Source organism: Stomoxys calcitrans, chromosome 2 (genome assembly GCF_963082655.1).
Source record: "Stomoxys calcitrans chromosome 2, idStoCalc2.1, whole genome shotgun sequence".
In the NCBI taxonomy this organism is placed as follows: domain Eukaryota; kingdom Metazoa; phylum Arthropoda; class Insecta; order Diptera; family Muscidae; genus Stomoxys; species Stomoxys calcitrans.
In genome coordinates, this window is record NC_081553.1 from 236,187,690 (window position 1) to 236,215,522 (window position 27,833).

The window sequence follows — 27,833 nt, forward strand, 5'->3', positions numbered from 1 at the left end:
AAATACGAACACGTTCAAAGATATTGTTTTTATTTCATTCGCTAACAGCTTTCGGAAGATCCCCCAACAGCAACTTCCAGCGACCCGCTTGATGTGTGGCTTTAGTTGTGTTATAAGTGCGTTAGCGTCCGCACACTAGACGGTCGCTGTGGTTTTGCTTAGCCAAAAAGCTTTTGGTTAGCACGCGATTTCCAACGTATTTTACGAGACGAGACTATCGCTGGATTTGAATGAGGAAATAGGCACAGCGATTTGTTGCTGCATTCGTACGACAGTGAATGCGATTCCTTGTTGCCGTTTGCAACAGAACAGGTTCGCGCGTGCAATTTTTCGCAGGTTTAATAAGCCCAGCAACCAACAATTCTTGTTGATGGTTTTGGTTGTCGCCTGATATTCAGCCGTTTTAAATGAAGTGATGTTTTAAACTTAATGCAGCATTAATAAAAGATTGTAATAACTCAAAAAAAAAAAAGAAAAACAGTCAAACAGCCTTGCCAAAGCTGTAAGCCTACTTGTGCAAAAAAAAAAACACACACACACACACACACCGAAACTGAAACATATCAAAAATGGCTGTGGATTACGTATTGGAAGATTTAATGGGCAAATTAGGTAAGCTCTTGATATATGAACGCTACAATTGATTACAAAATGTTTTGCTTATCTGGTTAGACGAATGGCAAACACCGCAAAAACTAACGGCAGCGCAACGTCTGCCAGCTTCTTCTTATCACTACCACTATTGGACTGCAGAAAGTCTGTTGATATGCCAACTTTTCTTATCAGGGCGGCGATTGTGCTCAACAAACTACTTAAAAGTATTATCCTAATTACAATTGTCTTTTGAGGTTTTGAAAAGAAAAACACGCGAAAAATCACTTCGCAGTTGTAAGTTGCCCCGACACCACAGATCATCCAATTTGCGTCTGTGTGCTGCCTGCTGACTATTGTATGACATCAATGTAACTGTTTCCTCATGTGACTCTAGCTCTGACACGGTTTGAATTTGAGCCAGTTCTCATGCGTTTAGCAAATATTCTCCATACAGAGTTAATTTCTTCCACTTGATGTATTGCTAATGAAATTAAAGCAAGGCGCTAATTAGAACGGTGTTGGCAAAAAGTATTCGTCGCATAAAAAGTAAACACTTCTTCCTGTGTTTAAGCACAGCAGCGCAGCGGCAACCAGCTCAGCACTCTCACCAGCTCATTTGCGATTAAAAGTTTGGACAAGCGTGTTTTTTAATCTGTTTGCTGGGGGGCTGATATGAGGATCGGCATATCAAAAAATACCAACGAAAAAACGTGACGAATGAGTAATTTTCGCTTTAGAAGATAGTTTTATTTATAAATTTCCAAATATTTTCATGACATATTCAATTATCGCAATTATCAATTATAATTTTTGTGGTATATGAACCTAAAAAGAGCGAGAGAGAGAGCGGAGGCGCATTTCATACAAGGCTCAAGTCTTGCTACCACCACCATTACGATCACAACAATTTTGCCAACAGAACTGTTTCTAAATTTGTACAAGGCTACAAATTCTGATAACATCGGGTCAAACACATCTGTATTTACATACGTATGAGAAAGCACTCGTATGTGCACAGTAAAACCTCCTTGCAACGTTGAACAACAAATCGAATGATAAATTATTCCATTGGGAGATATGATCCATACAAAAGTTCAAGTACATTTCAGAATCCACACCATAGGAGATAGAATTAATTAAAAATTGTTTTAATGCCAGAAAGACGATTTAATTTATGCGTATTTTTTTTTGTCTAAATGTTATGTGCTTTAATTGTGACTTTCTAGAATAAAACACCAATCGGGTTAGTGATGTGACAACATACGTATTGTACATATAAGGAAAGCGCGCAAATATCTGGTCTTAACCACAACATCAATTTAACATATGGTTGATATCAAGCTTTGGATTCTGTTACATAAAATATGCCCAATGATAATAAGTGTGTTCGGGTATTCAAAAATTTGTGCATACTTGCACAATTTGTTACTGGTCGTTCGCGTACTTTTTATGCTAGCAGAAGAGAGCGGGAGAGTGCGTGAGGGCAAGCTAAATTATGCCAGTGTGATAATTGAGAGGCTGCAAATTTCTACTGGACGTTTTTTTCAGCAGAAATTTGCAGCACCGAACAATTGTTTTATAAAAACCAGCTGTTTACTTCAATTAAATAGCAAAAGAGACTAAAGGCTGTTCCTTCCTCTCCCAATATATATTCATTTACAGGTAGGAGCAGTTCGCTTAATATGTCTTGTTCCTCTCTTGCAAATTTTTACTGGAATAGTAAGCGAACAAGCCTATTGACAACCCAAATATTTGCTTGGTTAATTTTTTTTGTCTTTGTCTTAAACTAAATTACAACAAAAAGATCGTTATTCTCAGTGTTCATATGAAGGTACATACATACATATATAGACAAAGATTTTCGACAAAAATATCGTTGTTTTACTCTATGTGATTGAAAATTTGCGGCATAGCTGGTATAGTGGCTTATGAATTAAACATTATCTTCGAAGTTTTTATGAAATCTTGAAATATTAAGGAGCTTTGAATTACAAAATAACTATACAAACCACCAACAATGTGGTTTGTCAAAACCACATGTTCTAAACAGCCAGCCATACCAGATAAGTATTACGCCTATTGTTAAGAATTTAGGCCCCGCAGAGGTTTTAAGATGTTATATAGGAATATCGGTTTTTAAGAGGCATATATATCTTAACATAGGCTGAGTTGGCCTATTTACAACAACCCTAACCTACTGACAATGCATTCTATGGTCATCCCGAGGAATTCACAAGCATGTGCGAGAACCTCTGGCTTTCCATATACGTTGGAAAAAAATATCAATTATTGGCTAGTCTCAAAAGATAAATGAAAACCAAATGAAAAAATTATCTTCGCCCAAAAGCTTAGTAATGAGTTCATTCGCAGCGAAGAAGCCTATTAATTTATTGCGAAATCCGACGGATTCTATTCGTTACCAGAACACAACAAAGGCAACAGCATTGAACCAGAGTTGATTGGTGTCCAGTTCGTGAAAAATTAATATAAAATTATTTTAAGCCAAATCTATGGTGATGCAGCGACACGTGACTGCCATTTTGCTCATAGAACATAGTACCATTTCACTGTGGGGCCAATATCAGGGTTGTGAGCATGACATAATTACCAGGTAATATACCGTAAACAGCTGATTGCAATTTTAGTTAAGAACCATAACACACACAACCAACGAAAAATGGCGCGAACTAATAGTAACATACTCAATGAGTTGCACTAATCACTGATTTTGACCTATAGTGCACTCAATATTTTGTTGTTGGGCATCTGGCACAACCTGGCAGGTTTCTGAGATTTGTTTCCTCACAACCAAGGCAACAAATCACAGAAACAAGTAAGATCTTCAAAATTCCGTACAGATGTTTACAATGGCCATAGGACTAAATCTGCTAAATTTTGTTCATATAGTTCCAAATCCGGACTTTTAAGGGTGTAGAAGCCACAATTAAGACCCGATCTTTAGAAAATATAGCATGAGGTGTTTTATTTGGCGTCAAAATCGGTTCAGATTCATATATAGTAGCTCCTATACAGATAGGAAAAATATGTTGGAAAATCATGCGCCAACGTTGTCATTATCATACGAGGGTGTTGTTGGAAATATTGTCAACAAGCGTGAATGATTTTGTGAACAAGCGTTGTTGATTCATGCAATGACCGTTGTGGACATCACAAATGTGTATGTATACCAACCTTAAGTTTAAATAACTCTTAAAACCTTGTATGTGTATAGCCGGCCATGGGGCAATGTGGTAAGGCGTTTGTAAACACACAATGAGATTGATGGAATACAGGTTCTATACTCATCGGCACACAATATTTTTTGTTATCTTTAAATAAACTGTGCACTAGAGGTTGTCAGAATGTAAACGTCTGTGAACGTTTTGTTCAACATAACCGTTGTTGGTTTATAAATATTTGTTGTTGATCTAATAACATCTGTGTGTTGATTCACTTATATGAACGAATGTGGCCACTTTGTCAACGCCGTGCTTAATTTTTGCTATGGGTGTGTATATGTTTATATATATTGGACGCAACGGAAGCAGCATGAATAAAAAGCTAGATATTGTGTCCGTGTTCCGACGACACTTTCGAAGAAATCTTTCTGTCACCTTTGTCAGCTCAGTATACTGTTGTGAAGTGTTACCAGATTGATTTTTTTTTATTTTAGGGTTGGTATTCTCATTTGCTTTCGGAATATTTGCGGAATTTGACAGCAATCAAATGTTTTTGTTTCCATACCAACACAGGTTTTTTTATCTGCACTTTTCTATTTAATTTTTCGCGAATAAATAAAGGCAAACGAAACATTGAAACCAATAAAACATACAAATGATACCGGCAATGGTTTCAAATGTTGCCACTTTAATTTTTTTTCATTTTCTTCACTATTAGCCAAGTACTACCCTTCCGCCTATTTTTATCCAACGTTTCGCTCACGTTTTTTTTATATGAAGTTTGACAGCATTCCGTTTGAAAAGCTGAACAGAATACGCAGCTTAAGTGTTGATAGTAGAATTCCGTTATTATTTTGTTCACATTCTTCACTTTAAAAATTGTCTTTTTGACAATTTGAAAAACAGCGTTCCTTTTTTTCACACTCTTTATAGCCTACTAGTATGGTAAAGGGTATTATAACTGTATGGGGCATTATAACTGTGTACCCCACACAGTTATAATACCCATTATATACTGTGTGGTGTATTATAACTGTGGTACATGGTATGATAACTTTAGTGGGTTTGATGTGGATTAAACTAAATCCAAAAACAAATCCTGTCTGTTTACACAGCGTCTTTGTTGATTTAAGGGACATACACAACGTACATGCGTATATATTGGGTTGCCCAAAAAGTAATTGCGGATTTTTCATATAGTCGGCGTTGACAAATTTTTTCACAGCTTGTGACTCTGTAATTCCATTCTTTCTTCTGTCAGTTATCAGCTGTTACTTTTAGCTTGCTTTAGAAAAAAGTGTAAAAAAAGTATATTTGATTAAAGTTCATTCTAAGTTTTATTAAAGATGCATTTACTTTCTTTTAAAAAATCCGCAATTACTTTTTGGGCAACCCAATATGAATGTGCATATCACACACATCCATACACAATTCTTGAAAACAGTTGCTTGATATTTTTCCTATCGGTAAAGTTAAATTTGAACAATATTAATATCCTATAAGATAAATTGCAGCTGTAGTTGGTGCAATTTTCATCCAATTGGGCTTAAATTTTGTACAACGATTTCAATTTGGTCTGTGCGTTGATATTGCTTCCATATGAATCGATCTCCTGATTTTTACTTCTAATATAGGTGATGCGGAAATATAGGTAATGGGGTAGTTTCGATACAATCGATATTTATTATAAGAAGTATTGAAAATATCGAATCTTCCAATTATCGATAGTTAGCCAGCCTCTAACCCAGGCTTTCTGAGCTACGGTGGCCCTCCAGATATTCACACTACGCCAAATCCCGAAACATCAAACAAGGCTTCAAGCAAGACGGCAGAATATCGTAAAACGGGATGTAGGTAAAAAGGAATGGCAAAATAAACAAAAGAGTAGAGGTAACGGTCATCTTGCAGCTGGGTCTAATAGTAAATGAAGATAAAACAACGTTGATGTTATCAATGCTCTGCACATACAGTAAACTTGGTCAAACACTGTAAGTTGCGAACTATAGGTCTGTTTGCGTATTCTTTTAATAAAAATTTACAGGAGAGTAAGCAGAGCCTTTACTCTCTTTTGACATTTATTGAGATAGACAGCAAATTCATTTATCTCGGCATATCCCACTAAATATTTTTGGTATGAAAAATTAGTTTTAATTTAAATTTTTGGCGTTTAAAAGTATGAATTTAGTTCGGATTGGCCGATTCCTCCACAATTGATTGATTTTGATTTTCTGAACCATAGCTTTTCATTAGCAGTCATATGCATTGACTCAAAGTGAAAGTTCGTTCTTTTCTCGTCTAAAGAAGTTAATTTTGTACGGACGTAAAATTGTCGTATTTTAACCATACTTATCATGGGCTTGGAAATAGTGTGCACACGTGTAAGTGCGCCCACCATTGCTTTACATGCAAAAGTGAAATAGGAACATTGATCCATTTGCAATCGCAATTGATCTAGTTTGAATAAAAAAAGAAGAACTTGGAGCAGGCGACTGTCTGACGCAGTTCTACATGCTGATTTTTTTTTTAATTTGGGAATTTTTTTATTTGACAACTCTTCAAAATTCATTGTTATTTATCACGACTTAATTCGGAAAAAATGTGCATTGATATGTTTGCAAACATTTGAACTGCTAATTTGCAAAAGTTCCAAAAAGTTGGGTAAATACCAAAAATGAGTCACATTCATGATTTCTCTTCAAAAGAGCTAATTGGAAGAGAAGATAATATTTAAATGTGTATTATTAATATCTCAGTTAATTTGGTGCAAAAAGCGAGTTGTTTGTCTTCTTTTTTTTCAAATGTTTACTACCAAAATGAATCTACTCAGCTGAAAACGATACAAACAAAATTTACATTTTGTTTAAAGGAATGTTTCAAAGTGGTCCCCACAAACAGTTACACTCACCATTTTAATTAGAGCTTTTTCTGGTTAAATTAAAGCCTTAAATAGCCTATTATTTACATACAAACAGGGAGAACAGAATATTAAAACAAAAACTCGTATTTTGGATTGATTAAATTTTATAATAAAAACATTATTGAGGAGAGTTCTGTTGTAGATCGATCAAATGCTTTTAATAAACAATGATCGGCTTGCTTTGCCACATTTAAATAAAAACATATATTTTAAACATTACCTTTCTCACATACAATTTAAAGTGAAGTTATGCGATGCACACTGTTTTGAGGGTTTCAAATCGTTTAGATATGTCCAAGGACCCAACCTCCATCCTTTCCAAATACGCGTTGTTCCATAAAATCTTGTCTAAATGTAAAGATTTAACATTTTTAAGGAGCGTTTTGAGGTTTCATTGCAGCAAATTGTCCGGCTTTAGAGCATTATTTGATGCTTTCTATTCAAAGAATAGCATAGCAAAAAACATTTAAAAGTCAGCAAAAGTGTGTTGTTGCTAGAGGCATTTGACTGGCTCTCCGTATCGCGATTTCTTTTTCAACCAAGAAAAATCATCAGCGGATGATGTCAAAGCGATCATGGTGCTTTACATGCCATTCCCACTAGAGTACACTTCTTTATCTAGGATTTAAGTATCTACAGAAACTTCATTTGTATTTTATACTATACTAGCCGAACCGGGCCCGCTTCGCTGCTCCTTCTTTAACTCTCTAGTGTTTTTTTAGGCTGGGGACACTTCGCCTTAAATGTGGATGTCGAATTCGTGTCACTGTAGCCCATATCCGCCTATGACGCTGAAAAAAGTTCTGTTTGAGTGTGGAGTGGATATCAATTTCGTAATCTACTTCCAAATAGGTTTTATAGAAGTCACATATTGCAATGGCCACTAAATAGGTATTTTAGGATGGGGCGACCCCCAAACACATGGCTCTTCAATTGGATATAAAATTCGTTTTTTCTCTTAAGCACCTTTCGTTTGAGCGGTATATTGTCATGATTGGTCTATATATACATGTGCCGGGTGTTGGATGGCCCCCGAGGCAGCCGACCCCTACTATAGAAACCATGTCTTGTTTTAGCTCACTGTAAGGGTGGAAAAAAATTTCGAACGAATCGCATTACAAATCTCCGATATCTTGTTTTTTGAAAATTAGGGTAATGCAAAGTGCTTTTTAGGGAAGTGATGGCACCTCAGACATTTCGACTCAAATATCGATAATAAATTTGTGCTTCACTCCCAAGTCCCTTTAGTTGGAGCCACATATAGCCATGGTCAGTAAACGTGAACCGATTGGAAGGTGTTTTGGGGATGTGACGCCCACCGGCGCTTTGCCCTGAAAATAGTTATCAAATTCTTTCTTTACTCCTAAATACCGTTGATTTGAGCTCTATATTGCCACAGTCGGCCAATGTGTCCATTTGGGGGTATTTGGGGGTGGGGCAACCTCCCATAACTTGGACCTAATTTTCTGTGTCATATTTGTAATCTACTGTCGAATATTTTTTATTTAATTTCCATATTGACATGGACGTCGAATACATCTGTTTAGATGAGTTTTGGGCTTGGGCCGCCCGATGGGTACTTGGACCCAAATTTTAATACGATATTCGTTTTCTCTAATACCTTTCGTTTGATACCCATATTGGCGTATCGGCCAACTTTTGATTTTGGGTGGTGGTTTTGGGGTATGGGGGAGGGTCCGCCCCCATCCGATATCAAAAAATTATATAACCTATGTTTCCTTCCACAAAAACCTACACAATCTTTGAAAATTTGAACAAAATCGGTTTAGCCCCATATACTCATAATTGGTTAATATGCCTATTTGAGGCTTTTTCGGGGGATTGGTGTGACCCCCTACACTTCAATCTGATTTTGTATAGCAGATTCATAATCTGCTCCCGAATACCGTTCATTTGAGCCCCATATTGATATGAACGTTCAATGTGTCTGCTTGGAGGAGTTGTGGGGTAAGGGCGACTTCCTGGGCAATTGGACCCAATTTTGAATACCATATTCGCATTCTACTCTTCAATACCTTTCATTTGATACCCATATTGTTATATCGGCCCATTTTTGATTTTGGGTGGTGTTTTTGGAGTAACGGGGGAGGGTCCGCCCCCTTCCGATATCAACAAATTATAAAGTCGGATCCTGCCCATATCCAAAATCTACTCCTTTCATGCCTTTCATTTGAGTCCCACATTGTCATGATTGTCCAAAAAACCTATATTAGAGGGGTTTTGGGGTTGGGGCGGCCCCCAGTTACTTGGACCCAATTTTTAATTAAATTCGTACTCTAGTCCTGACTGCCTTTCATTTGAGTCCCATATTGTCCCGATTTGACTGAAATTTGCATCTTACATCCATACCCAGTATAGCCCTATCTGTCTATCTGATGCCACCCCATTAAAACTTGAAGTCGGAATATTTACCCGGATATTTCGGTTTGGAGTCGAGTAAACTTGCTCCGGACTCAGACTCTGAATTCGTCTTCAGAACCTTGACTATGGTCAAGGTCATTTAAAAGAAATGAGATAGTAGGGATAGTAGTTTTTGTTATTACATTTGATAGTAGGGTAGCTTTCGGATTATCTGATTTCGATAATAGTGTTGAGGAAAGGATCTCAAGACGATTTAATTCTAGCGCTAAGAAGTAATTTGAGGAGGTTTACACAGCATTCATGAGGTTGTGATAGCGCAGACGGTAAACAGCTTCTTAACGAATGATTTTCTTGGAAACCATCCGCGACACAAAGCATCAGATGAAATTAATCTTCTAAGGCAACCTGGTCAACTACGCTCCGGCAGGTGTAACAGTCTCAATTCCTTGTAATCACACCACAAGCATCACCCGTTTATATGCCTAACCAATTCTACTTCATTTCGAATGCATCACACCCGAGTGTCTGAGTTCCTAATTCTCAATTCCAACCTAGCCAAGGAATCATAGATGAAGACATAGTAACAATATGTTTCCATATTGCCTAAGGTTTATGATCCTTAGTTACAAACTTTTGAGTAACAGTTCTTTAATTTTCATTACTTTTCAATTACAATGTAAAAATGAAGAAATAAATTTGCATTTGAATCACAAATTGAAGTGCCATAATTAATAATCGACATTTGCTGCTGTGACAAGTTGCCTTCTTGATGTCCAATTGACGTTGGCGGACTAAATCAACTTCTGGCCTATTTTAAGAGATAAATTGAATTGAATGAGAAAGCATTTCAATTGAATTCAATTTGAACAACTATAGGCATGATAAGTAATTGATTTAAATACCATTGCGATCTACATACTCAGTTGTAGTGATGTATGTTTATTCAAGAATGTAAACAAACCATTTTAAATGTTCAAGACTTCAAACACATACACACACACACACATACAGCCCTCGATGGTCTTTATCTGATCTCGGGCATTCTGTCCATCATTCTTGGCTGCCCGGGCAAGAACATATCGGCAGCAAGGAATGGAAAATATCATCAATGACCAACTAAGTGCCAACACATAAATCAAGAAAGTGTCCACCAACACAAAAACACCGCCGCCATACGTTTCTGACCATTAATTTAAATAAAATCGAGAATCTAACCACAGTTGTTGAGTATTACTTGCAGTTTTAACGAAGTTCGGCCTTGAGCACTTATTGAATGACAAAAAAACAAAGCAACACAAAGTTACACAGGCACTTTTACGAGCCATTTTGAAGTATTAATTTGTGGTCGCTATTGTTTGATTGTCCTAACCGCAATAATAATAGTTCTTGAATAAGATAAACACTTGTGAAGGTAATCTTTCCGAGCCGAATGCCAATCTAAAAATTCAAAATACGGTAGACTGAAGAATGGCGAAAATGGGTTGGGATTTGAAGTAGAAGCAACAATTGTTTCAAGTTCGACCATTCGCCCAAACAGGCAAAAATCTTGAAAGTGAAAAAATGCTTTGCCAGCGATTAAGATGGAGAAAGCAGTTAATAACATTTTAAGGAGCTAGACAATGCCGTTATACAAGGATCGAAGCTTTTTAAAATTGTAAGAAAGTGTTGAGCTAAATGGAGATTTAAACTAAAAAATATCTCCTCTAATTGACTGTTTTATTTTCTTTATTTATTTACTAGATGGCCCATTGGGCTTCGCGGCCCCCTTTTGACAAGGTCCAAATTTGAAAATTATTTATATACGTATTTAATTCTGAAGTAACTTTCGTAAGAATCCCATATTGTCACGTTTGGTAAACATACCCATTTGGGTCTTAATTTAAAAGTTGCGCAACTCCCCGGGAATTGACCAAAATTTTTATATAATTTCTTTATTTTACTCTCAAATATCTTTTCTTTTAGTCCCATATTGTCCCGATTGGCCTTCATTTCCGTTTGGGGATGATTTTTGGGATGGGGCGGCCACACTGGGACTTCATACCCAATTTTTATATAAGTTTCATGTTCTACTTTCAATTACTTTGGTGGGCGGGCCCCCCAACACTTGATGTCGAATTGTTATACCAAGTTTGTACTCAATCTTAAATATCTTTAATTTGATACCCATATTGTGCCAATTGGTAAACATGCCCGTTTGGTTGGGTTTTGGGATAGGGCGTCCCCTACGGTTATTTGACCTCAAAGTTTTATACCAATTTTGTGTGTTTTGGGTTGCAATAAGGTGGGATACAAAATTTCAGTTAATTGATGCAACCATCTCGAAATCAGGCTTTTTGAAAATTGTGGTTAAGAGGAGCGTCCGACCCCTCGCGGATATCTCAAAATGGAGTACCAAATTTTCGCCGGTGGGCTAAAATCTACCATCTGTGAAAATTTCATAAAAATCGGTTCGGCGGTTTTTGAGTCTATTTGGAACAAACAAACAAAGCACAACACTTTTATTTTTATATAATAGACTATCTGTACCCGGCCCGCTCTTCTGCGCATTCATTAGCACCACACGAAAAATAAGTTTCTACTAGCAAATACTTATTATTGGACCCCATCTAGGCATGACTGATAAATATTCACATTTTGGGAGGTGTATTGAGGGGTAGGCAACCTCCTATCACTTGAACCTCATTTTTAATATCGTATTCATCATCTACTCCCGAATACCTTTTATTTGAGTCCCTTATTATCATGATCGTCCCATGCCCACTGGGACGGTTTTAGTTTTGGGGTGGCCCCCTTGGGAATTACACCCAATTTGTAATATTGGATAATCATATTCGTACTCTACTCGAATACCTTTCATTGGAGTCTCATATTGTCCCGATCGGTCCACTTTTTATTTTGGTTTTTTTTTTTGTGGTTTTTATGGTACGGTTTTGGGTTTGGGGTGACACCCTAGGTATTTGGATCCAATTTTTGACACCATATTCGTATTCTACTTCTGAAAATCTCTTATTTGAGTCCCATATTGTCCCGATCGGTCCATTTTGATATTTATGGGGCGGTCTTGGTCCTGGGACGGCTCCCTAGGTACTTGAATCCAATTTTAAATATCATATTCATACTCTACTCCCAAATAACTTTCATTTGAGTCTCATAATATCCCGATCGGTCCACTTTTTATTTTGGATTTGTACTCTACTTTTAAACAGGATTTGAATTGCTTGAACATTTTCAATGTAAAGCAAAGTTATTTTTGCTTTGCTGCCTCTATTTTGAAGTCAGAAGTTCAAACAATGATTTTAAATACATTTAATTTGGTATATATATTGCCAAAAGCGGTAAGTGTCCTGTTGGGTGGTGTTTTTGGTGGTGGGGGACTACCCGACACTTAGGGTAACATTTTTGTGCCAAGTTTGTACTCTACTCTTAAATACCTTTCATTTAATGCCCATATTGTGTAAACATGTCTGTTCGGGTGGTTTTTGGGATGGGGCGTCCCTCCAGGTCATTTGACCCCAAAGTTTTATACCAATTTCGTGATTTTGGGGTACCATAAGGTGGTATACACAATTTTGCTTAAATCGGTACACACATATCCGAGAGCTGACGTTTTTAAAAATTAGCACCCAATTTTCACCGAGGGCTCAAACTCTACCATCGGTGAAAATTTTATGCAAATTGGTTCAGCCGTTTTTGAGTCTATACGGAACAGACAAACAAACTAAAAAACAAAGCGCAAGAAATCTATTTTTATATAAGAGATTCAAACATGTAATCGAGGCCATTTCTTCTGTTTTCTATATAGAGTCTTTTTATTTTATGACTACCTTCATATGGGTGATTAATTTTCACACCACCTTTTGTTTCTACGTGCTATAAGTATTCTAGTTTCATTGCTACTGTCTCTAAAATATGCTTCAGATCGGAGATTATTTACATCACTAAGAACTCACAACTGTCCAACAAGGGGTCCCTTTCAGCGCTAGAATAAGGAAGCACTCTCATTGAAAGATAGAAAAAGAGAAAATTCATAAAGAATTGGCTTGTATCGATCGAGGAAGCTTAACCGTATTAAGATGTTCATTCTTTCACTTTGTCTTCTGCTGTCACACACCTGCTGCCACCCACATCTTTGTTGTCTTTTCTTTATTCGCAAAAACACAAAAACGAATCCAAGCAAAACTGATTTACTGACAATTGAGTATAAATAGCAGTTCCATATCCTCTTTTGTTTGTGTTGCTCTTGCCGGCTACATGGACGCATTGTTGATATGAGCTTATCATGTGGCATGCTCTTAAGTTAGCACCCTGAAAAGTTCAACTGAGTAAGAAATCAAAACGTAGCATTTTGATTGAGGAACAACATTGGCCTTACACTATGGGCTTATCGTATCACAATGTTATCGTATAGCACAACTATTTGGTTAATGGTATCGAGAGTGAAGTGGAGTCCAATCATTGATTATCAAGATGTTAGTTAGCTGGTTAGTACGTACATATGTAATTGGTGTGAATTACTTACAAGTTAACACTCATCCGCACGATACAGTGAAGGGCTTCGAAAAAAGGACGCATAAAATTTTGACAAAATATTTTTTTTTTGAAATTTTATTTCTTGATTTTATTTTTTAAACCCATCGCCATAAAATCTGGCAATGTTAATTTCGATATGACGTTTTTAATCCCACCACCATACGAGGGGTTATACCATTTTGCCATTTCGTATGCAACACAATGAACTAACTATTCATTTGGAAATTTGTAATTTCTATATGTACAGCTGTGTTCAAAATAATAGCAGTATTCCCACTTTATATTTCCACTTGACAAATTTGTTGGTATAAAAGCTTCCGAATTAAGTGATACCTAAGGGTACTTGGCATACCCGCCTGTGACGCCTGGACGTCGGGTTCGTAAATTTCGAATCAAAATTTACAAAAACGACAGTCAAACATGGTGGGGCAAAATTATTGTTGTTGTAAGCACATTTTCATGTGGAGGTGGTGATCCTCGTCTAGCTTCTGTATGTGAGTAAGCTCGTTCCGGTCCATAGGACCGATCGCCGCGGGAACAAGATGGCCATTGGTTATTTAAAGGCGCCAATAACTCGCCTTGTCATATCAAGCATCATAGGCACTCAGTATTTGTGCAAGAGCCAGTGCCACTCGGCCTCTCACTGAGATTATCCGCTCGATACCTGATTTCCCGCGACTGCAGTAGCAGCTACTCTTTATGGAGCATTCCGCTCGCATCTAAGCTTCTCGTGACAGCAATAAACACCACACAAAAATCGGAACTCTATATTCCAGCCTGTGTGGTGCTCACAGCTAGCTCACAGGAGCTCTTTATACAACGGTGTAGGTCAAATGATTAAGTTAGAGACATCATGGATATGGTACAACTTTGGAGCAGATAATGCTAGATTATGCAGACCAGAATATGATTCTTGGCAAATTGGCAAAGGGTGGAAATTTAGCAAGAGTGTTTTGTTTTGGTATCCAATAACTGTACTAAGAATGGTCAAAATTAGTTCAAAACCTGACATAGCTGCCATATAAACCGATATCGGATCTTAACTTGAGCCTCTAGAGGACTTTTCTTTTCCGATTTGGCTCAAATTTTGCATGAAAATTTTGGTATTACTTCCAACAGGAGTGCCAAGTATGGTCCAAATTGGTTTATAACCTGATATAGCTCCCGTATAATCCGATCGACCGATTTGATTTCTTGAGCCTATAGGGGCGAAATTATTTAGCTGAAATTTTAAACGTGGTATTTTTTTATGACTTCTTATAGTCATGACAAATACTGTCCATTTGTAGATGTATCTCCTATATATTGGGAAATATTATTCAAAGAACGTGTCAAATACGTTCCAAGTTTGAGGGTATATTTTCTCATGTTCTTGCCAGCATTCGAGCCCAAGCGTTCAGCGCAGTAGGCGGACTTGCTAACCTCCTGGAATGGGGAAAAAGGGGCAGATGTGGTATGCAACACTGTTTTACAAGCTGCAAATACACCTAATGCAATATGTACTTGTGCTCCAATACTGAAAAATTTTTGTTTTGTATCCTACCATACATAAATTTAAATAATAAAATTAAATAATGGGCAATTGAAAAAAAATCAATTTGTATTTAAATTTAACACCGTTGCCCAATATTGCATATACGCAACATCGATTAGCTCTTGAACCAGGGCACCTAGGACATTGAAAATTTTTTCAGTTGATATTGAGGTTAACTTTATTTCTTATGTCTACTCAAAAAAAATGTTGCCACGCCCATTTTAATTCGGCCATGAGAGGGTTAAGTCTTTGTTGAATTCAACATTTGTTCTCCATTTTTTTCTCCGTCAAGTACTCTTACTGTTCTAAGGTTTGCCTCATGTCCGCTCTCTTTAAATTTGTTTTTCTTGAGTTCAGAATAACATGCTCGGAAGTAAACATAATTTAATAACTGTTAGTTAGTGTTGAACTAAAACTGAATTTGCTGACTGTGACATTGTCAACCCCAAAAATCTATTCTATTATTTCTTTTGGCTGCCCACAAACGCGCCGAATAATGTGGGACTTAATTTTAAAATATGAAATAATTAAAAATCATTTTGCTGGTTCGAGACTCTGAACTCGGGATCTTTGTATTGAGAAGCAGAATGGCATGCTCTGTGCCACAAAAGTTTCTTCACTTTTTTGGCCAAATGTTACTTTGAGTTATGCTCACTTCCACTGCTGATAACATTGTGTCTTTAAGAATATGTCAAACCATGGCCATATTTGGTGGAAAAGATTTGGAAAACGTTTTTTCTTGTGTGTTGTTAGCAAATATTGAAAGAGGAAAATAGTCGAAGACTCAAATAATATTGATGTGGATGAAGGAGTAAAACGTCTGCTTTGTGAACGGAAGGTTCTTGGTTCAATTCTCGTCTGCGACAAAAGGTAAAGTTTTATTTAATCCGTAATTGCAATGTTTCATACTAAATTTGTCTTCTTCAAAACAGTGAAGCACTTCATAGCGTGGGGGTGGGAGACAGGCGGAACTAAAAGGGTTATGTAATTAAGATGGCTCCGCCAATCTACCTCTCAGTTTCAATGATCGTTAGTTAATATTTTACCTATGAAAAGTTTAAACTAAACTAATGCAAATGCAAATTTTGCCCATGAACATTCCACTAAGGAACAGGGGCAAAGTTAACTAATACTCTATAAAAACAATGTTGCAGCTGTTATGAAATTATCGAACTCGTCGAGAGCATATAATTCTTTAGCGCCATAGGAAGTTCAATATTTCCCAAATTTAGTTTATTTTAACTAGTGTTTACGTTCAAAATTTTTTGAGTGTATGTTTGAAATTTTTAGGCAGGTATTAAACTTTTTACCATTTGACAATGGAAGAAAATGTACGCTGTTTTGTTTCAGCAAACGTTTTTGCTAACAAATTTCTTTGAGTGCATAGAACGTTTATGAGAAGACATTGAAAATATGTTACAGAAAACCGTTTGCAAAATGCGGAAGAGCTATAGAATGCAGTGCGTAATGCCTAGCACAAAATCCGTTTAAAACTACCCGTTTAAAGCTATCACCCAATAAAGAGATGACACGATCTTACACGTGTCGAAGTCATCAAAAAGAGGTTAATACTCTCCACCCAGAAAAATTAGTCTGCTGATATTAGCGAACACTGTCTGCTGTAAATTAAACATTTACGGCCTTATTTACAAAACTTAATGTTGATTTGCAATAGGTTTATTCATAGAACTGTCCAATAGACCTATTTTAAATCTATACAAATTTTTTTTACTTTTAAACAACAATTGAGGCATTTGGTATGTATTAACAAAAAATTGCCAATTTGTGGCGTTAAATTTTTGTTTAACAGCATAAATATTATAGTAGCAGTTATTTTGTCTGCTGTTTTTTACATTAGGAAATTATAGAAAATAAAAAAAAAAAATGAACGTTATACGCTTGCAATATTGAAAGATAATATGGAATATAAAAAGTTTCAAGAAGTTACAAAATTTTTCAGTTTTTTTACTTTTTACCATTTGAAAACAGTAGAATGTGTTTTGCAACAAATTACTGCGTCCCATTTTCAGCAGATTTTCTGCTGTTACGGCTACAATTTTTTGCTGTTTTTACTAACGAATTTCTCCGGGTGTAGACACAGTAAAAATTTAAGTTTTTATTAATTAATATTCCACTTTTGTGCCATTTGCTTTAAAAGTATTGGGTGAAGTATCAAATCTCCTATTATTTTGAACAGCGAATGTTAGAAAAAAATTTATTCCATAAAATATTAAATATTAATTGTTGTAGCTTAATATAAATAATTTATTGTTACAGAATTACGAGAATTGATAAATAATTTATCTTACTTAAAAAATTTAAATAAAAAAACATAGTTTAATAAAAACCAAAAATTGTTTTTTAGAAGAGCACACTCCTATTATTTTGAACACACCTTTGTGTATATAATGTGAACAGATTTAGGCAAGTTTGTGTTTTTGTGAAAGCAAGAAATCTTATAATCCCTTTCAAAAGCTCTTAAACAATCAACCTTAATTACCAATAACCTTCATTTCATTTTTAAATTGGTATCTTGTTTGCTTTATTTTGCCAAAAATAAGTTCAAAGTTTTTCACCATCTACAGTGAAGGAATGCGCTAGCGTACGAAATACTTGTTTATGTTTAACAACAGGTAAGGTTCTTCAGGGTTAAATGCAGCTGGCTTTTCCTTCATTTTACGATTTATTAACTTTTTATAGCCTTCGTATAATGGCTAGGCAAGCATGGTGTAAAACATTTATTACTGCTTTGCTTTAGTATAAATAATAATCACTCTATTGTAGCTGACTTCTAAAATTAACGTATGTATGTATTCACAAAAGTTAAGAAAGCCTTAAAATAGGTTTACTTGAAAGTTCCATAAAGGAAATCTGTCAAATAAACCTATTTCAAATCTACATTAAGTTTTTTTTTTAATATCGGTGTAAGTTTGTTTGTGCTCAAAAAGGGGAAGAACTAGAGCCTGGATTTTTACGTAAAATCGAAATTTTCCTATTTATTATTTGGAAAAATGCGAAGGTATTTTGGAAAAAAAAATATTTTTTAATAAGTTGAAAACTTTGATTCCGCGACTATATATGCAAAATACCAAGGTATTTGCAAAATTTAGATATTGTGTAAAAATTCGAACTCTAGTAATAACTCAAAAAATTTGTCTTTTCTTATTACGCCTAAATCTTTCACCTCGGCTATATGTACAACAAGTAAGAGCATGCTAGAGCGGGTCGAATCTTATCCATCCATTCCATTTAAGACTATATTGAAAAGAAAATTACTGTAAAAATGGCATAGTAGTACATATTTATTTTTACTGTTATTGCCGTTATTTTTCAAGATAAACCAAAAAACATTATATTGGAAGCATGTAGTTATTTTTATTAGATATATATATACATGCATACATATATAGATAAGATTTTATGGGTTGTTTAGAGACATGGATATGTGCTTTTTTTTGCAGCATTCGCAACTAAATGCTTTTATTAGCTGGCGATGTTTGATCTGAGCATGCGACTTATCATTTTTTGTTTTTTTTTTTACTATAAAAAATGACATCAGTGACGTAAGCTCTCTCATTTTGATGGAATAGAATTAACATAACAAAATTCAATTACAATTCTTTTTGTGTTCGGATTCAGTGGCTGCCGTTTTCGAGCAACAGCAATAATTATTGAAGTGGTGAACTGCCACACAGCAGATTACTTAAAATAATACCATTAATAATTTTTGGAATTTGATGTTATACCAGAAGAGTTCATTAATTGTAGCCGAAGCATGAGAGTCGACTTACTTGCCAAATAGCCGTACTAGGGTAACTATGTTACTGAAGATATGTGTAAAGATATCCGCTTGAAATCCCCATCTAAACCGATCCCCAGTTTTGACTTCTTCTTAATCCCCTAGAGACCTCAATTTTTATCCGATTTGGCTGAAATTTGGCATAAGTTCCGTTCCGTTCTGACTTCCGACATCAGTGCAGATCATGGCTCAAATCGGTGCGTAAGCTGATATAGCCACTATACAAACCGATCTCCGAATTTGACTTCTTGAGCCGCTAAAAGTGCCGGGTTTCATCCGATTTGTCTAAAACTTGGCACAAGGACTTCTGCTGTGACTTGCAACATCCATGCCAAATATGATCCGAATCGGTCTCTATACTGATACGGCACCCATATAAAACGATCCCCGGTTTTGATTTCTTAAGTTCCTAGAGTTCTCAATTTTCATTTAATTTAGCTGAAATTTGACACAAAGACTTCTGCTTTGATTTCCAGTGTCCATACCAAGAATATATATGTCTAATCCGAATCGGTCTATATGCTGTTATGTTTAGGCCCCTTAAACACAGATTTCCCGATATGACTACTTGAGACCATTAGCAGCTGCAACCAATTACCGTTTTGATTCCCGTATAATCTGAACTGAGTTAATAAAGGCAAAATTTAAGCGGTAGTGGGTCCAAACCAGGCTGATGCACTATCTGCACTGTCAGATTTAATAATGTGGCCAAAAAGCTCCACACAAAACTACGACCTTTGTGTTGGCCAGATGATGTGTAGTTTCGACTTTCAACATTTTCAGCCATTTCGGCCGGACCGAATCTTGGGAACCCCCAAGGACTAAAATTGCGGCTTCCAGGGGCTGAAGAAATCAAATCGGGAGCCATATCCAAATCTGAACCGATATGGCCCATTTCCGATCCCCAACGACCTTCATCAATATTAAGTATTTGTGCAAATCGTGATTTCGACGGACGGGCGAACATGGCTAGATCGACTCAGGATGTTGAGACGATCAAGAATATATATATACTTTATGTAATATTTCGAGGCGTTACACATGGAATGACTAGATTAGTAAATCCCCATCCTGTGGTGGTGGGTATAAAAACTAACAAGTGTTTGTTGTTATTTTAAGTGCACGTGCACCAAGTTGGATGAATTTACGTAGAAAGAACAATCAAATGTCCCGAACAAACTCGAATGGAAACAAAAATTTCATTCAATTCAAGATAGGGATGATCGAACATCCCTTGTTACTGAATGAAACGAACGAGTACAAACTTTCATGTTTGATTAGCGACGAAGTGATTCGAACTGAATGTTCAGTACGTGCAAATACGAAAGCAATCACTCTCATTTCGCTACTCGCTGCAGTTATCTGGTGGGTACCCAATATGCAGCCCGGTCGTACCTAGCACGTTTTTACTTGCTTTTATTTCTCCCAATTTTCTTTCTAGTGTACAATTGTTTCTAAGGGAAGCCACACTTACATATATTCATGACCATTATTTTTATTTGCAAATTGTGTGGATGATTTTATTTAGACTACAATAAAGCATTTATCTCACGACTTTTGGTTACATTAAAATGCAAAATAAATACATCTCTATAGTGCTTATTAAATTTACAATTCACACGATTGCGGTTGTAAGTGTTAATCGCACTCCAATAGATACAAGAGACGCGATACCCCTGCAAACATTTGGGAGTCAATTTCTCAATTTCATTTCTATGTACTTTATTATGATAGTTTGTGAAGATTGCATGATTTAAAAAAGCGAAATACATTACTGTCGTAATTCTATCATTCATGTTTTGCTAATTAGTTCCCCATCATCTGCTCTTATTAGTACAAATTTATAAATAGATTTTCTTTGTCGTTGTTTGTGTCGCTGACTCAAAAAAACCGCACACATAAGAGAGTGTATAGGTCTCTTCGCGTAATTTTCCAGTAAAAATTTCCAGGAGAGTAAGAACAGCTGCTGGGCAAAAACCTCCAGTAAAAATTTGCAAGCTCTCAATAACCAAACACTCAAAATTGAGCTCGCTCTAACGCACTCTTCTACTGGCAAATAAAGTACACGAACGACTTCAGATCGCGAACACACATTATGATTACTTAGCCTTCTGTAATCAAGTAAGGCGTGTAGCAAAAAAAGACAACATACGCCACGCAATCGCAAGGTGGCTGTTCAAATCTCAGTCGGGGAGAACCATTCCAAAAACCTCGATTTGAAATTAAATTAAATTAAAAAGAGAAATCAATATAATCTCCGACCTTAAGTCTCGTACTAACTTCATTCGCTCCGAAATTATCTATTAATTGCGCTATTTTGCGCAACTAAAGCAAAATTTGTATTGGCGCAGCGACATGTCGCTGATATTTTGCTCAAAGCATTCAGTATTTCAGCCCAATCGGATGATAATTGCAGCTTCTAGTGTCTTCAGAAGTCAAATCGAAGTACAACTTTATATGGGACCTATACCCAAATCTGAACCGATATAGCCCATTTGCCATACCCTAAGAACTATATCAGTAAGAAGTACTTGTGCAAAAATTCGAGAGGCTAGTTTTACGTGTTCGACCGCTTTGGTGATTTCCTCTGACGGACGGACAGACATGGCTAAATTGACTTGGAATGTCAAGACGATCAAGAATATGTATATATATACTTTAGGTCTGTTTGCGTACTTTTCCAGTAAAATTGACAGGAGAGTAAGAGCAGCCGTTACTCTCTTTAGCAATTTATTTGAATTTTGCAGTTGATTTTCATAAAACAGCTGTTCTGCTGGGGAACAAACTGGCAAATAAAGGACGCCAATGATTTCCAGCAACAATTTGTGCCAGTTTGCACAAACTTTTGAGTATACGAACACACTTTTAATGGGGTCGTAGATCAATATTTTGAGGTTTTACAAACGGAATGACTAGATTAGTACCATAGGATGGGGGGTATAATGAATTAATACAAAATAAAATGTTAAAGATTTTAGTATCCCGAAATTCCAATGGTAAAAGCTAATGCAAAATTCTTAATTTGTGCAGAACATAATATTTTTCGGAATAGCTCGGTAAAAACAACTGCAAACCTCAAAGCTTAGCCATAAAAAATACCACACAAAATTTATTTATTTTTTTCTGAGACAACTCTTTGTCTTCACAAACACTAACACCAAACTTCAGTGTTCATATAGCATCATAATTGTGAACTTTTGTTACTTAATACGCTGTCATAAACAATGAAATGGATATAATTTTGTTTCTACCGTAAAATTTACTGCGTGTATAAACAAGCAGGGTTGGAAGCTGAAAGGCTGATATCATTACCAAATAATTCTGCAAAGAAAGCAATAACAATTTTAATGAGTTATGGTAAACGTACGTGTTTTTGTGACAAATTTTTGGCAACACTTCAGATTTCTTTGGAATCAATATAAAATTTTAAAGCGATATTAACGAATAAGAGAATATGTTTTACAATTTAAAAACAACATTGGATGGAATGGGGCAGAGAATAGAAAGTTAAAAAATATTACAAAAATCAAATTGTGAAATGCGCCACTAACTAAACTCGCCCAACGAAAATTATTTAAGAATAAGTTGCGAATTTGGTATAAATATTTAGAAAATATATATATCTTATGACCGCCCCTTTACCCAAGGAGATTGACATAAGCAGGGGCGACGAGAACTAAGTCTACTGAGGCACTGGAAACTATTCTAGATATCCGGCCCATAGACTTCCACATTAAGTATGAGGCGGCTATTAGACTTAAGGCAATGGGAGAATGAAAATAGAATAGGAGCAGGTCTTACCTTAGCGATATAATCGAGGCGACGATAGATAACCTGGATCCAATGAAAGACATTTCGAATCGTATATCTGAGACAACACTTGAGGTCGAGTGCCAGGCACTGCTGCTTCTGTAATTGTCATCGGGCACATGGAAGTACCCAAGCTAGAGCCCCGAGTGGGGTTGGAGTCTACAAGGAGGCCCAGGGACTGAGAACTGTTTCTCACTGCCTGCCCATAGTACGTTCCTGCTGGCGGAGATTCAGGGGATCGCGGAATGAGGCATGGTGTTAGCGCGAGGTCCTCGGGGGAGAACATTTTTACCATCAGGGCTTTAACAACCTGGATGGTAAAGTCACGAACAATCTTGGAGTGTAAGAAGCAAATAAACGCCTTTTCTAAGGATGGCACGATCCGCATCATTTGAGTGCCTGGCCATAGCGGAGTAAGGGGGAATAAAAGGGCAGACGTTTTAGCCGTGAAGGCCAGAGGACTGCTATCAGTAAACTTAGCGAATCCGAAGCCTTTCGGAGCAACGCAGTTCGAGATAAAGGGGTGGGTGACGAACGCGCATTATTTACAACAGTAAAACGGTCGGTAGGATAACGAAAACCCTGTGGGAAAATGTGACGAAATTCAAGGATTTACAAACTTCAACACAATGTACAAAAAATGCAAATTTTGCCCATGAACATTCCGAGGAACAGGGGCAAACTTTTCACATATCAATGAGTGTAGTCCGATTTAAGTTTTAAGCTCAATGATAAGGGGCCTTCTTTTTATAGCCCAGTCCGAACGGCGTGCCGCAGTACTTCTTTGGAGAGAAATTTTTACATGGCATAGTACCTCACAAATGTTGCCAGCATTAGGAGGGGAAAACCACCGCTGAAAATTTTTTCTGATGGTCTCTCCAGAATTCGAATCCAGGCGGTCAGCGTTTTAGGCGGACATGGTAACCCCTGCGCTAGGGTGGCCTCCGACACAATGTACAAAATGAATAAATTTCCCATGAACATTTCATTTAAGAACAGGTGATACTTGTCTCATATCAATACGTGCATTTCGATTAATGTTTAAGCACAATGATAAGGGGCTCTTTTTTATTGCCGAGTCCGAACGGCGTGCCGTATAGCGACACCACTTGGCAGAAAAGTTTAAATACCTCTCAAATTTAGCCAGTATTAGGAAGGGGAAACCCACCGCTGAAAAATTTTCTAATGTTCACGTCTGTGTTTGAACCCAAGCGTTCGGTGTCATGCTAACCTTTGCGCCACGGTGGCTCAACACAATTTTATACATAAAAATTAATATTAATCAATACAAATAACATCGCTAAATCAATTTTCTTTAAATTGCAGGTATAGAATTCTCCTTTGATGGAAAATATCATTCTAAGAGTATAATTTTAAGCAAATTTTTCTAAAAATACCAGTTATTGGTTAAGAAAAATATTCTATAAAGTCATAAATCGACATGCTTTTTATACAACTAAAATTTCGACCAAGTTAACAATAAAAGAAGGCTCAACATGTTTATCAAAGTTTTAATAAATATGGTGGATGAAACGAATGTTGAAAACAAAATTCGTATGGCCACAAATCGGTAAAAACGCTCAGTTTTTCATATTAGAATTAAGCGATTAAAATTTCCCTGTTAAATTGTAGTTCAACTTATATGACTTAATAATGACCGTTGGTTTCCTCCTTTTCTATTTACAGGTGAATTTGGACGTTATCAGGCATTCCAATTTTTCCTGCAAGTTCTGTCCGCACTAACGGCTGGTTTGCACATGCTCTCCTTGGTTACAGTGCAAGCAGTTCCCGAACATCGTTGCTTTATCGAAGGAGTAGACAATACCAGCTATTCATACGTACCTTGGAATTCATCAGCAATACTGGCCGCCATACCTCTTAAGGATAATGGTGAACTGGATTCTTGCCACATGTATGATGCTACAAACAATACGGTGCCCTGCGAATCCTATGTCTACGACAGAACGTACTATGAAACGTCGAGGACAATTGACTGGAATTTTGTGTGCGACCGCCGTTGGATGGGAAGCATTGTGCAGACGGTTTTCATGTTGGGTGTTTTCACAGGTGCTGTAACATTGGGCGGTCTGGCCGATAAGGTGGGACGCAAAACCGTCTTCTGTTGGTCTGCCTTGCTGCAGTTGATTATTGGTGTGGCAGTGGCTTTCATTCCAGAGTATTTTTCATATATGGTAGCTCGCTTCTTCTTGGGCATCTTTGGTTCGGCCGGTTCGTATATCTGTGGTTTCGTCTTAACTATGGAGTTGGTGGGACCAAGCAAACGTACTGCCTGTGGCATTACTTTCCAGGTGTGTGATATATATTCAAGGGTGTGTGTATAATTTTTAAAATTTCAATTTCTATTTTTAGGCTGTGTTTGCAGCAGGCATCATGCTAGTAGCTGGTTGGGGAGCTTTAATCAAGGATAGACAAATCCTCCAAGTTGTATATGGTCTGCATGGTGTTTTGTTCTTGGCACATTGGTGGATCTTGGACGAGTCGCCTCGCTGGTTGTGGATGCAGGGTCGCGCCGGAGAAGCCGTGGACATAGTCGCCAAAGGTTTAAAAATTAATGGATCTGGCATACCAGTGGACAAAGAGTACTACATGCAAAAGGCTAAAGCTCAGCAGGCCGCCGAGGAAAAATCCAGTGCAGGATTGGCCGACCTATTCAAGACTCCAAATTTGCGCATGAAAACTTTGAATGTCTGTGTCTGCTGGTTTGCCAACTCATTGGTTTACTACGGTCTATCTCTGAGTGCTGGAAAACTGTACGGAAATCCATTTTTGATTCTATTCATCATGGGCCTCGTTGAATATCCGAGCTACTTTACAATTGTGTTGGTACTGGATCGTTTGGGTAGGCGTCCCATCACAAGTACTCTTATGATTGCCGGTGGCATATGTTGCATTGTGGCCGCTTTCATAGCACAGGGCAGCACCACCTCGACCACCATTGTGATGATCGGAAAACTTTTCATTGCTGGTTCGTTTGCGGTAATCTACAACTATTCGGCCGAACTCTTCCCAACGGTTGTGCGTAATTCTGCAATGGGGTTGGGTTCTATGTGTGCACGTTTATCGGGGGCTCTCACGCCACTTATAACACTACTGGACTCCTTCGATCCGAAGATCCCCGCTGTGGTCTTCGGTCTAATAGCCCTTCTCTCCGGATTCTGGGTGATGTTCTTGCCAGAAACCATGAATCAACCAATGCCGGAATCCATAGAAGATGGCGAAAACTTTGGCAAAGGCGACACATGGTTTAGCCAGTGTGCCGGTAGAAAACCCAATCGCAATAGCAGCTATCACGATGATCCCGAGCAGATGGTGCCTCTGAAAACCATAGAAAGAAAATGAATTTAATTCGAAGAATTGGTTGGTTTTGTTGCAATGCTCACCGCCCCATTTACAGCTCCGCAGTGTGTTCCACAAACAAAGTGCCACATTCCAAATCCTGTGTATTGCCCTACTTTTTTGTTTTGTTTGTTATCACATCCTCACTTGCCTCCCTTTAAAAGCATGTATGGATTTTATTTTTAATTAAAAAAAAAAAACTCAAAAAAATTATTTACCCAGTTTTTTAGTTTTTTGCATTTGAAGCCTTCAACTACCTTAGACACACACCATCATCGATCTTTGTATGTTTTTAGACAGAGCCTTTATTTATTCGTTTACAATATACGGTTCATAGGTTTCCTTTATGATTTTAAATCTAATAACAAACACTGAACTCATAATTCTTTACAAAATATGGACTAAAATTCCAAAAAAAAAAAACAAAAAGTCGAATGTCAATATGAGTTATGATTCGTTGAGAATTTCATGTCATGCAGATTTCAAATGCGACCATCAACCATGCTCTCTACATGCTGCCAGATGCCGTTTTGAGGGTTTTACAGAGATTGAGAGAGAGCGAGTGAGAGAGAGTCTGCTGAAATCGAATGATAAATCTGCATAATTTCGTTTTGCGTTTTGCGTGTAATCCTGTTGTAGGAATAATAAATTACTAACTAAATAACTTAAACTATACACGAACCATCATGAGCTCTTGTTGCTTTTTTGTAGTATCTACATCGAAAAAAACAAATGATCACAATATTCATTCAATATGTCGTATATGTTGGTATATATATAAATATGTAGCTTTTCTTGTCTTGTATATGTAGCTTTTGTGTCTGGGTGTGTGTGTATGTGTGTATGTACAGTAGGTGTTAACGAAACTGAAACAAGGATTTTGTTTGAAAAAACCGCCGACGAAGTGATCAAATTTTGGGTAATGGTGCTGAAACATACATCGATTGCTTACAAGTATCGTTCAAAGAATTCAATAGCATTTAATAGAAACGGCCATAGAAAGCTGTATATGCGACGTTCGCAAAAAACATAATTCAGCGCTATCACCACTGAACAATCGAAGAGATAAGATATGAGACCAAATTTCATCCATCCTCAAATATAATATTAACCCTTTGAAGACGGCTACCCCTTTTGTGGTGCAATTGCTTTCAAACTTTACATGTACAAAACTCTGAGTTCTCGAAAAATCGGGTTTGGAAAAAAGGCAAAGTAAACACTATAGGATACCAAAAATATAATTGAAAATAAATATTTTTTATTACGACTGTTTTTGTTTTTTCCATAGTGCCCTTTGTTGCCTGTGTGCGTTCAAGATCATGTTTTTTGGTTGTAAAGGGTGATTTTTTTGAGGTTAGGATTTTCATGCATTAGTATTTGACAGATCACGTGGGATTTCAGACATGGTGTCAAAGAGAAAGATGCTCAGTATGCTTTGACATTTCATCATGAATAGACTTACTAACGAGCAACGCTTGCAAATCATTGAATTTTATTACCAAAATCAGTGTTCGGTTCGAAATGTGTTCATTCACCGTAACGTTGCGTCCAACAGCATCTTTGAAAAAATACGGTCCAATGATTCCACCAGCGTACAAACCACACCAAACAGTGCATTTTTCGGGATGCATGGGCAGTTCTTGAACGGCTTCTGGTTGCTCTTCACTCCAAATGCGGCAATTTTGCTTATTTACGTAGCCATTCAACCAGAAATGAGCCTTATCGCTGAAC

General features: G+C 36.9%; 1 protein-coding gene across 1 annotated transcript; it reads left to right on the top strand.

The window, feature by feature from the left end:
• The first annotated feature begins 40 nt into the window (after nt 1-40).
• LOC106081605 (organic cation transporter protein) lies at nt 41-26,315 on the top strand. Its single transcript, XM_013243685.2, has 3 exons — nt 41-612; nt 24,432-25,054; nt 25,116-26,315. Exons 1-3 carry the CDS (start codon nt 570-572, stop codon nt 26,103-26,105), a joined length of 1,656 nt encoding a protein of 551 aa, XP_013099139.1. The 5' UTR covers nt 41-569; the 3' UTR covers nt 26,106-26,315.
• Nucleotides 26,316-27,833: the final 1,518 nt, after the last annotated feature.

What these genes read in the sequence shown, in the direction of transcription:
- LOC106081605 (XM_013243685.2), top strand. Translation starts at nt 570, where the DNA reads ATGGCTGTGGATTACGTATTGGAAGATTTAATGGGCAAATTAG. An exon ending in AGATTTAATGGGCAAATTAG is followed by an intron (nt 613 to 24,431) that starts GTAAGCTCTTGA and finishes TTCTATTTACAG; the next exon opens with GTGAATTTGGACGTTATCAG. An exon ending in CCTGTGGCATTACTTTCCAG is followed by an intron (nt 25,055 to 25,115) that starts GTGTGTGATATA and finishes TTCTATTTTTAG; the next exon opens with GCTGTGTTTGCAGCAGGCAT.